Source organism: Pinus tabuliformis, chromosome 3_1, assembly GCF_031772625.1.
Source record: "Pinus tabuliformis cultivar Carrire ecotype Pingquan chromosome 3_1, CPIR1, whole genome shotgun sequence".
NCBI classification, from domain to species: Eukaryota; Viridiplantae; Streptophyta; class Pinopsida; order Pinales; family Pinaceae; genus Pinus; species Pinus tabuliformis.
This window is the reverse complement of record NC_142301.1, coordinates 933,914,001-933,924,755: the sequence shown is the minus strand read 5'-3', so window position 1 is coordinate 933,924,755 and position 10,755 is coordinate 933,914,001. Positions and strand designations below refer to the sequence as shown.

Here is a 10,755-nt window from a genome sequence, read left to right as displayed (position 1 = left end):
ATCTTTTATGATTATGATTTATCAGGTATAATAATATATTTTAAACGTAAATATGTTAGTAAAATTAAAATAAAATGAAAAAAAATGAAGAGAATGAAACATTCTCAATTGTTACTTATATCGAACAACAGCATTTAAAACTGACATCGCTCTGAAAACAAAAGCCTATGAATTTGGAAAGTATTCTTATTTGAAATTAATATGATACGTACATACAATCAAGAAAAATTTCCGTTAAGATATATATGCTATGAAAATCAATGAAAATCCTGTAGCTCGTAATACTTCATTAAAAAAAAATGGTAATTAGGAAAAACTCTATCTCCTCATTTATCTCAGAATTCCTGAATTTTTTTGATATTTTAATATGTTGTACTCGCACCTGTAGGTGGTTTTATATGCCTCCAGCTTTCATAGTACCTGTGAATGAACATTTACTTGACCAACCTCCCAATTTTTTAGTGAAATTTGGGCCAGCCATTCAAAAGATAGTAATACCTGTGAATAAGCATACACTTTGAAAGTGATACTTTGTGAATAAACATCTCCCAGACATTTTAAAAGGGAAATATTTTTCCTTCCACTCCAATCTCCAACCATCTCAAATATTATTGATTCTCGTGAAAGTTGATGGTTCACTGTTCCTCTTACTGCCGTTTGTTGCCTGCTACTCATGTGGAAGAAAGTTAGAATGGAAGCTAATGTGACGAATAATTGGCTGTTGCTAAAGCATTATTACTTCTATGCAACAATCAATATATTGACATCAGCATTATGCTCTGATTTTAAATCAACTGAGCTGTGTTTGAGGGCCTCAACTACACCACCACCCCATAACTTGATACGATTCTCGGCAGCAGAGGCCTGCATTTCCACGGAGATCAAGAACTGAAGTGTTCAACATATAAACAAATACAAAATAAATACAACTATTCCATCAGTTCATCTCCAGCTTTCATAAGATCATTTCATAGTTCATACCTCTTTGTTCCAGTTTGTGAAATATACAATCAATAACAAAATCAAGGTTTGCAGTGCAGTTCCACCAATCATCCCACTCCAAATACCCTGCTCACTCATTTCAACATCAAATATACACAAAAAGTTAGATGGCTGAACAAACTTTTGCTTTCACTGAAGGCAATGCTTACAACAAGATCAATTTTTAAAGCTTGGAATAGAGAGACCAGAGAAGGCCTACTAGTCTTGCCTTCTACTCCAATAATGGTTGCAATGCTGAAATCAGTGTGTTGGAATCATAACGAACAAAGCATAAAAAACAAAACATGGGAATGCCTAGTGCACCTTTACTCCTAAGTCAAACTTGTAGCCCAAAAGTAGACCAAGAGGTACACCAAAAACATAATAGCATCCTAAGTTTATGTAGGCTATCAAACCTTGCCACCCTCCACCAACAGCCACACCTGATAACATTTCCAAGAGAAAAACATGAGTATCTTGAAAACATTACACCTTGAAACCATTAGGGCTGACTGCTAATTGTTTGGTTTGACTTCAAATCACTAATCTACTTTCTTTGAGCGTTATGAGGAGAGTGCTCTGGATCAGAGGGACCATTATGATTGAAAAAATGTGATGATTGAAAATTTATAAGCAAAGGTGAAAACCTCCCAAGCATGTAGGTGGAAATAAGCACGGAATTATGTTGGAGATATGAGCTTTGCCCACTCAAATCAAAATCAAATATAAGAGGATTGAATGCAAATCACATACAAAATATTACCTGATAGAACTGGCTGTACACTATTTAGAAGCATTGTTACTGCAAGAAAGATTACTAATTTAGACACTGCTCTCATGATCACCTCGCTGTCAGTAAATAGTACGGCAAATTTGTTCTTCACGAGAAGAACTATAACCATGCAAATAATGCCAATCAATAGTGATTGTGCAACCACAACCATAACACAGAATTTTGTAGCTCTTGGATGGCCAGCACCTAGTTCATTGGAAACTCTCACGCTGCAGAAGATGTGTTGAATAGAGTAAACTTAAAATTGAAGTTTGAAAGAGAGAAAAGCAGGATACAACATCAAAACTACAGATAAAAATAAACAATTTGTTAGCAATGTGCTTCCAAGACATGGGAAAGGCCATCATTTCTTTGTAGCTTAGAACGTTCTGTTGTCCCATCTACATAAGGTCTGACATGCCATATTTCAACATGTTTCAGACAAAAACAGAAAAAATAATTGTAAAATAATATTGTTGAAATAAAGAGGGTATGTGGAACTAAAATAGCTAGCTTACCTGATGGCGGCATTAATTCCAAAGAAAATCATGGCTTCCCATTCAGTCAAATTCATGCTGAAAGAAGATTAGTTAGAAATACTTAAATGTAGTAATCACATTCAAATTCATGCTGAAAGAAGAATGGTTATAACTTATTCAATGAAAATCATGTCTTTCCATCTATTCAAATTCATGCTTAAAAATACTCAAAAGGGGAGATCGCATTCAAATTCATGTTGAAAGAAAGAATGGTTAGAAATACTTAAAAAGGAAAATCACATTGAAATTCATGCTGAAAGAAGTAATGGTTTTTCCAATGAAAATCATGGCTTCCTTCCATTCAAATCCATGCTGAAAGAAGAATGGTTAGAAATACTTAAAAGGGGATATTACATCCAAATTCATGCTCAATGAAGAATGGTTATAAATACTTAAGAGGTGAAACAACGGTCAAACTTGAGAACAATCGCTTGAAACTATAACAAGGTTACCAGAGAGAATCCTATATCATTTGGAAAAAGGTGCTAAAGAACCCATACATGGCCTATGGCTTAGCTTCTGTTGAGACACAAAGGTTAGACTAATTGGCTTCTGGTGGCCATATGCACTTCCCACTGCTTTGTTCTATATCTATTGTTGCAGGGTAATTCCACATCTTATGGAGATCTTCCTCTTCTAGAGTGGCTCTATAAGGGAAGAAAATGTGTATATTCCTCAAAGCCATGCCAGAACCTGGGCCAGTAAAGAAGTGCAGGTAGTGTATTTGAATGTCGATCCTTACGGAGAATAGCCATCTCGATTGTCCTTTGAACCTCCTTCCAAGCCTGTTGACCTTGCAAATTTCCAGTGCTGTTTCTATATGGTGATCAATTTTGGACATAACATCAGCTTGAGTGAGTATGCCATTGCCAGGGTCTTGATAGTTTCTTGAGCTAGGTGTCTTCACCTATTTTCACATTCAATCCATTTCCTATTCTCCACATTGCCAATTGCCCAGCAGAGGAAAAGATTGAACAAGAGCCTTTTAACCATTGAGACATTTGTAATAATTTTATTTGGAAGTCTAATCCATTCCTCCAAAGATCATAGGTCCACATATTTTTTCCCTATGACTTGATGCCACAAACTTGCCCCTGTATTACTTTCGATATGCTCTTGGAAACTACAGCCTTGCCATAATAGTGTGTATTTTTTTAAACTCTCAAACTACAGCCTTGCCTTATTTTGGAAACTACAGCCTTGCCTTATTTTGGTTTGGCTATTTCTTTCCATTTTATGAGGGAGCATCCTTGATTTTAATTATGTAACTTACACACACATAAGCTATAAATGATAAACTTGAATTTTATTAGGACAATAAGTAATATAACTTTAGATCGTTGAAAGTTGCAGTTTGAGTAATGAAGGCATTTCATCCATTGATGAATGAAGGAATTCCTCCATTGGTTGTTGGAGTATATGTGATTTGGTTCATAGTTCTTTTGATGTTTTAAGCCCACAAACTAAGGTTCATCATCAGGACTTTAGTGTCAAGATATTTCATCTTTCCTCGGTATATATATTTACATGCTTTCTTAATTTGTTAATGAACTAATTTGTTAATGAAAGATCAGGCCAAGCAGTTAGACCAGATTTTAATCAAAGTCAGATATACAACCAAGCAACCCATCAAGAACCTTGCTGATATCTAGTGTTGTTTCTGCATGGTGGTCAAATTTGGATCCACAATATCAGCTTGAGTGTGTGCCATTGTTATGCAGGGTCTCAATAGTTTCTTCATTAATCTCCTGGAGCCTTTTAAACCTCACCTAGGGATCTTCACCTATTCTCACTTTCTCTCCATTTCCTATTCTCCACATTGTACTTAGTTGTAAGATGTTAACATAGCCATCTCGATTGTCCTTTGAACCTCCTTCCAAGCCTGTTGACCTTGCAAATTTCCAGTGCTGTTTCTATATGGTGATCAATTTTGGACATAACATCAGCTTGAGTGAGTATGCCATTGCCAGGGTCTTGATAGTTTCTTCATTAATCTTGTGGAGCTAGGTGTCTTCACCTATTTTCACATTCAATCCATTTCCTATTCTCCACATTGCCAATTGCCCAGCAGAGGAAAAGATTGAACAAGAGCCTTTTAACCATTGAGACATTTGTAACAATTTTATTTGGAAGTCTAATCCATTCCTCCAAAGATCATAGGTCCACATATTTTTGCTCTATGACTTGATGCCACAAACTTGCCCCTATATTACTTTCGATATGCTCTTGGAAACTACAGCCTTGCCATAATAGTGTGTATTTTTTTAAACTCTCAAACTACAGCCTTGCCTTATTTTGGAAACTACAGCCTTGCCTTATTTTGGTTTGGCTATTTCTTTCCATTTTATGAGGGAGCATCCTTGATTTTAATTATGTAACTTACACACACGTAAGCTATAAATGATAAACTTGAATTTTATTAGGACAATAAGTAATATAACTTTAGATTGTTGAAAGTTGCAGTTTGGTAATGAAGGCATTTCATCCATTGATGAATGAAGGAATTCCTCCATTGGTTGTTGGAGTATATGTGATTTGGTTCATAGTTCTTTTGATGTTTTAAGCCCACAAACTAATGTTCATCATCAGGACTTTAGTGTCAAGATATTTCATCTTCCCTCGGTATATATATTTACATGCTTCCTTAATTTGTTAATGAACTAATTGTATAACCGGCTGAACATGAATTATAATAGACTTTTGTTATCATTATTAAGCCACAGTAAAAGGGGTAAGCTGATTATGCTTGTCATGATATAAAATATTCTAAGATGCAAGTGTGAGAACCCAACCTACAACCTAGACTACTGAGCACAGGGAAAAACTTCAGTTGTTGCTTTGCACTTCATTGTTCCTAAGAGATGAAAGCCAACTACAAGTCTACAACTAATCTTTAATCCATCATCTTGCTAAAGACAACTTGTATTAGTTTCTATTTTGATGGCCTCTTTGATCCTTCTTTCATAGTAGTTGTTCCATCAACTAGTGAATGTGTGAACATCTTTGAACCAAAAAAGCCCAGCAATAATTTCTCTGTATCGTATGTAGATCCAGTAAACAATGGCTTCATGCATGGTTCTGAAGGACATAATCCAGGGCCTGGTTTCACAGCTACTGAAGCTAGCCTGTCCACTGTGTCATACCTGAATGACAATACCTACAAAGGTACAAACACATTACCCTATCAGAATCCTCAAGAGGTGGCTTCAAACTATGGTTACAACTCAGATCCAAATGATTGGGAAAGATCAGGCCAAGCAGTTAGACCGGATTTTAATCAAAGTCAGATATACAGCCAAGCAACCCATCAAGAACCTTGGGCATCCCATTATTACACAACTGGTCAAAACTCTGAAAGGGAGGAGGAACCTGGTAGTTCAAGTTACATGCAGAATCTGCCATATCCATAAGGCACTGCCATTTTTAACTTTTTCCAGAAGGCATGATTACCACGCAGATGGAAGATAAGGGTTTAGACAGAATGGTGTTTCAATTTCAATAATCAAAGAACGGAGATGATGATTTAGATGGGATGGAGGGTAAGAATTATTATTATGCTCAGGGGTCTGGTTATGCTGGGTAATACAATAAGCCTGACAAATAAGGGAGGGAAATCTGAAGGCTATTATTGCGTTGCCTGCATGGTAGCATTCTTATCTTTTCACTCATTATACATTTTACCGGAATTTTTTTTCTTGGTTTGATCTGGTGTTTCTTCTTCTCATTGCCTTAGTGGAGTGTAAGATATCTGGTCAATATTAGAGTTGTTCCTGTCCTCTATTCAAGCAAAATCCTACATATTAAGTGGGTGTCTTTTTTCCCAAACTCAAAACATAGTTCTTCATAGTGTAGGCACTCCCATAGGTTACCAGGTTCTTAATTATTTATTGGTGCAATCTTGCATCTTATGTAACTGGAAATAGCTACATGCAACTCTTATCTTTGGGTCCTAGTATTTTTGGTTAACCAAACCTGAAAATGGACCATTTTAGAGTGCACTATACAAAATGCATGGGCAGGCATGCTTGGATCATTCCTCGAATGGTTCAACAATGTAGGCCACTTTGCTTGTTAAAAACGTGTTGTCAGTGGTTTATCAAAGTCCAAATGACTGGGGTAAATGGCAAGATAATGTTAAATATGAAAAATCCATTGCATGCTCTGAAAAACATAGCAGAATAAGTGGAAGCAGAGATTCAGCCATGGGTAAAATTAAGTGAAAAGCAAATTTTTGCAATGCTCGACATGGTCTAGTCAAATATTACGCATACTACGAGCAACTCCAGTGTTGTATATAAAAACAGTCACCATGGATAAACTTGGCAGCAAAATAAAGCAACATTCAATACAGTTCAGCATACCTTATAAAGTTCTCATATGTTGAAACGCACTCACGTGTTGAAAACTATGATCTCTGTTCAACTTTTCTATCAGATGTAAAAAGCTCATTATCAGTCATCACTTCCTCAATACTTCCACCACGGTACAAGGCCTCGGCCACAATCATAATGGACCATTTCCTGAAAAGTCAATATACGATTCAGGTTAATTTTGAAGCGAAATCTTCTTTCCAAAATATGAAATCCAAATCAGCATAATGATACTTCTACATGTTTTTTCAGCTTTAGTTATTTTCTTTTGCTTCTGGGTAACAGGCAGATGGAGAGAATCTTTAACAAAATTTGATATCCAACCATTAAAAAAAAAAATCATGGTCTCTTGCAACCATGGTTATATTTGCTTCCAAACCAACGACAGCATTCAGCATTCACTGGCAAAGTACGGTTATATTTGCTTCCAAACCAACGGAAGCATTCAGCGTTCACTGGCGAAGTGATTATCACCGAACAACTGCAGGAGGCATGAATCCACCTAATTTGGCCTTCCAGAACAACTGATAATCTGTATCATACTCAGCAACTATCTTCTCCTGTACTTCAAACTTGAAGAAAAACAAGACATATGAAGCCAACTTACCCTGATTCAAAAGCTGGCTACAGATGGGCAGGACCTGCATAAAGGGGCCTAATTTCTCGCGCTCAGCCAACAATTCTGTCAAGTACCGACTGTTGTTGTTGCTGCTGCAGTGGCATGAGCCGTTCAAATCCAAGAAACCATGGATACCAAAACAAGAGAAGAATAAGCAGATTGAACAATGAAAATGCAAGAATATCGCACTGAAACTGCTGCTGCTAACTAGAACATTTAGATTTGTGAACTATGATGAAAAAACCTATTTCAAAACCATTTTTATACAGGACCAGGGAGCCATATACACCCTGAATCCGGAATTCATCAAAACAACAGACTGAATCCGTGAAAACAAGGAGCCGCCCTCCATTTGAAAAGAAATTAAGCTCCGCCCTCCATTTCAAAACAAATCTAACTTCCTAGGACCAAATCGACCCTCACAAACCACTGCCAGGACCAAATCGACCCTCAAAAACCACTCCCAAACCAGAAAACCCGAACTGTAAATCAGAAATGGCGATTTTGATCTGCCAAACTGGGAGCAAATATCAAAATGGGGCGATTTTAAGAAAATACGATTCGGTTAGTTTATCCGCCCTGGGCTAAAATAAAAAAATAAATTAATTTTTAAATAAAATGAGGGCTAATTATATAAAAAAAAAAATTATTATTTTAATTAAAAATTCGCCCCATTAAAATATAAAAAGCCTTAAATTTCGCCTTTGGGCTATTATTCGCCCCTAAAATTAACCTTGCCTAAATCTGACCCTAGGTCTAAGGGTTTCGCTGTTGTTGCAATTTTTTGCTTCCCTTTTCTGATCCACTTTGGTTTCATTTCGGGATGGAATTTCCAACAGTGATCCGCGTCGTGGCCCTCTTTCTTACAATGCTTACAAGAGAGATTTTCAACCTCCTTTCCGAAGTTTATTTTCTTCACTTTCCCTTTTCCCTTGCTCTCCATTCTGGCTGTCGATTTTGATGATACCCCAACTCCCAACTTACCTACTTCAATGTAAGTCGCTTGTACTACCACTTCATCCAAGTTAGTAGGACTGAACATAAATACAGTATTGCGAACATACTCAGGTAATCCTCCTATGTATTTCATTAGAGTTTATTGAGTATACAAAGGAATATCTAACATCAACGCCTTCTTACAAAACTCATCTGTATATTCTTGCACTGATTGATCTTTCCTAACTTTTAGTCCTTGCCATTATACTAAAGCTTTTTCCTTATATCCCAATGGATAAAATTTCTTTCTAAGTGTAGTAATAAAATCAAACCATGATGGAAAAATCTAACCAATATGCTCAGTACCTTTCTGTAACTTACTCTGCCACTAGATCAATGTTGTGCCTGTTAAATGAAGCGATGCTAGTCTGATTTTGACTTCATCTTTAGCGATCTGTCGCACACTATAATATACCTCCATTTTCCTGACCCAATTTTTAAGCTTCTCAGCATCAACTTCCCCATTGTACATGGGTAACTCGAACTTAACATCGAGTTTCAATAGTAGTTTCGAAGTTTTAGATGGATTCAAGAGAGAAGTGATAAGGTCTTTTTGATCGCTTTCATCTTGTTTTCCAGATTAAGATGTCTTTCCTTCTTCATATTTAGACTTTTCTGTCTTAAACTCTCGATACATTTCTTTGACCATGGCTCGCAATGTCATGAAAGCATCTATGAAGCCTGCATAAGATCCAAACAAATGATCACCGCTTCTTTCTTCAACCATTTCGTCTCCTCGAGTTGTCCTTCTTCTCGAGCCAACTTATGGATCTCCTGCAACAATTTCTCATTCATCAAGCTTAGATTTTCTCCTGGTGATCATGCACACTCCAAATAACAGTTAACAACAACCTGCTCTGATACCAAATGATCCCCAAAAAGATCTTTAATTGAAATTGTGATTTATTCGTTGTTAGAAAGTGTTAATGCATGATTTAAAAACACCATTAAATACATAAGCATGGAGAATTGAATAATAATATTGCAGCAAATTAGAACAACAAACCATGAGAAGAAAAGTGATGCAAGATATTGATAACAGAGTTTGGCTATCTCAAAGCCTACATCTCCGGGCCCAGTCTTCAACGGGGAGGCCTTTATATTAGAAATTCAAAGCCCAAAAAATACATCAAAGTTACATAAAAAAGATCCCTGGCTGATCCAGTTGTGTTCTTCTCGACCTCAAAAATCCGACGCAACTAATGGCATTGAAAAAGACCCACTACAACTCCCGGAATAAACTTGCAAAGTTCTGCCTCCAAATCTCCAAAGCTACACAAAAATTCTTCTCTACTATAAAAAAATATCACAGCTCTCTTCTCCTACATGGCATTACATTAAATATATATGTAGTGTTGGTGACTAACCACATATAACAAACATAGCAATGTATTTAAATAACATCTTGTATTGTTATAACCAACTCCATATATAACATATTCATTATAAATCAAACCCATATAAAATAATACATATAGTTTTCGGTGAAATCAAAGCTATACTCATCGCATAACATTATCCGCAGTGGTATAACATTAGAACCCGTGGCCTGTCGTTGAACTGCGTTTCAGTGAATCTAAACGATGCCAAATCCTGTGCCATGTGACACCTAATGTGGTGGAACTGTGGCATATAACGTAACTATAATCCGACAATTTCAGATTGTTGACTTCGTACCGCTATACAATAATATATGTTTAATACATAATTTTGATTTGCAATGTTAACCATAAACTCCACACCATTTAGTTATACCATACATGATGCACCATATTAAATACATTCAACCATATGTAAACTTTAACAAGAGCAACTGGTGTTGCCGTAGTCCTTGCCAGAATGAGGGAATGAAAAACCTGATGAAATCGGGGAATGGAAAAAATTATGGATTCAATAGATATGCATTATAACAAAGATGTATGATGTGCTTTAATAAATATATATGAAAATGTGATGCACATGCACATATCTTCTATATTAAATATGTGTGAAAAAATGTATACCATTTAGCTTAATAAATGTATATGAAAATGTAACACACATGTGCATATCTTCTAAAAAGCATTTTTGAGAATGATTAAAAGAAGTGGCCAATATGGAAACTAATAAAATGAAAAACAAAAATAGAATATCTTAATAATATTTTAGTGGAATTGTAACATTGATGAAAAACTCTCATGAAAAAGTTTGAAGTGATAGAATCAATACATCGAGTAAGAAAATATGCTTTTGACTTCAGGGTTTGAGCAGAAATATGAATTTAACTGTGAGTTTAACAATGCAACATTTTAACTAAAGGATAAGCAATACGAAAAAATTTCTAGTAGCACACAATACTAGTCGTTTCTGAAAACCACGTAGTCTTTAAGAAACCAATAGACTTCAAATTTTGCATTAATGCCAGTTGTGAACACTTGCATAAAGGAAACCACGTGTTGTCTTCATGAATGCTTTTGCATAAAGTGAAGAAAAAAGAAA

At 35.9% G+C, this 10,755-nt stretch overlaps 1 protein-coding gene across 4 annotated transcripts; it reads right to left on the bottom strand.

The window, feature by feature from the left end:
- Positions 1-306: 306 nt before the first annotated feature.
- Positions 307-6,734, bottom strand: LOC149190833 (protein DETOXIFICATION 35-like). Of its 4 annotated transcripts, none has more exons than XM_089412282.1 (6): positions 6,654-6,734; positions 2,272-2,328; positions 1,745-1,983; positions 1,306-1,424; positions 982-1,068; positions 307-888 (listed from the first exon to the last, which is right to left on the bottom strand). In XM_089412282.1, exons 2-6 carry the CDS (start codon positions 2,325-2,327, stop codon positions 742-744), a joined length of 648 nt encoding a protein of 215 aa, XP_089268408.1. In that variant the 5' UTR covers position 2,328; positions 6,654-6,734; the 3' UTR covers positions 307-741. The 4 variants fall into 4 exon arrangements, with proteins under 4 accessions (XP_089268408.1, XP_089268409.1, XP_089268410.1 ...); XM_089412283.1 differs by having other exon boundaries at positions 307-864; positions 6,654-6,724; XM_089412284.1 differs by lacking the exon at positions 1,306-1,424.
- Between the last annotated feature and the right edge of the window lie 4,021 nt (positions 6,735-10,755).

Bases quoted from the DNA above. Each gene is read 5' to 3' on its own strand.
- LOC149190833 (XM_089412282.1), bottom strand. From the start codon at position 2,327: ATGAATTTGACTGAATGGGAAGCCATGATTTTCTTTGGAATTAATGCC. The intron at 1,425-1,744 runs GTAATATTTTGT...AAATGTTATCAG, and splicing joins TGTACAGCCAGTTCTATCAG to GTGTGGCTGTTGGTGGAGGG. The intron at 1,069-1,305 runs GTGCACTAGGCA...ATGAGTGAGCAG, and splicing joins AGTTTGACTTAGGAGTAAAG to GGTATTTGGAGTGGGATGAT.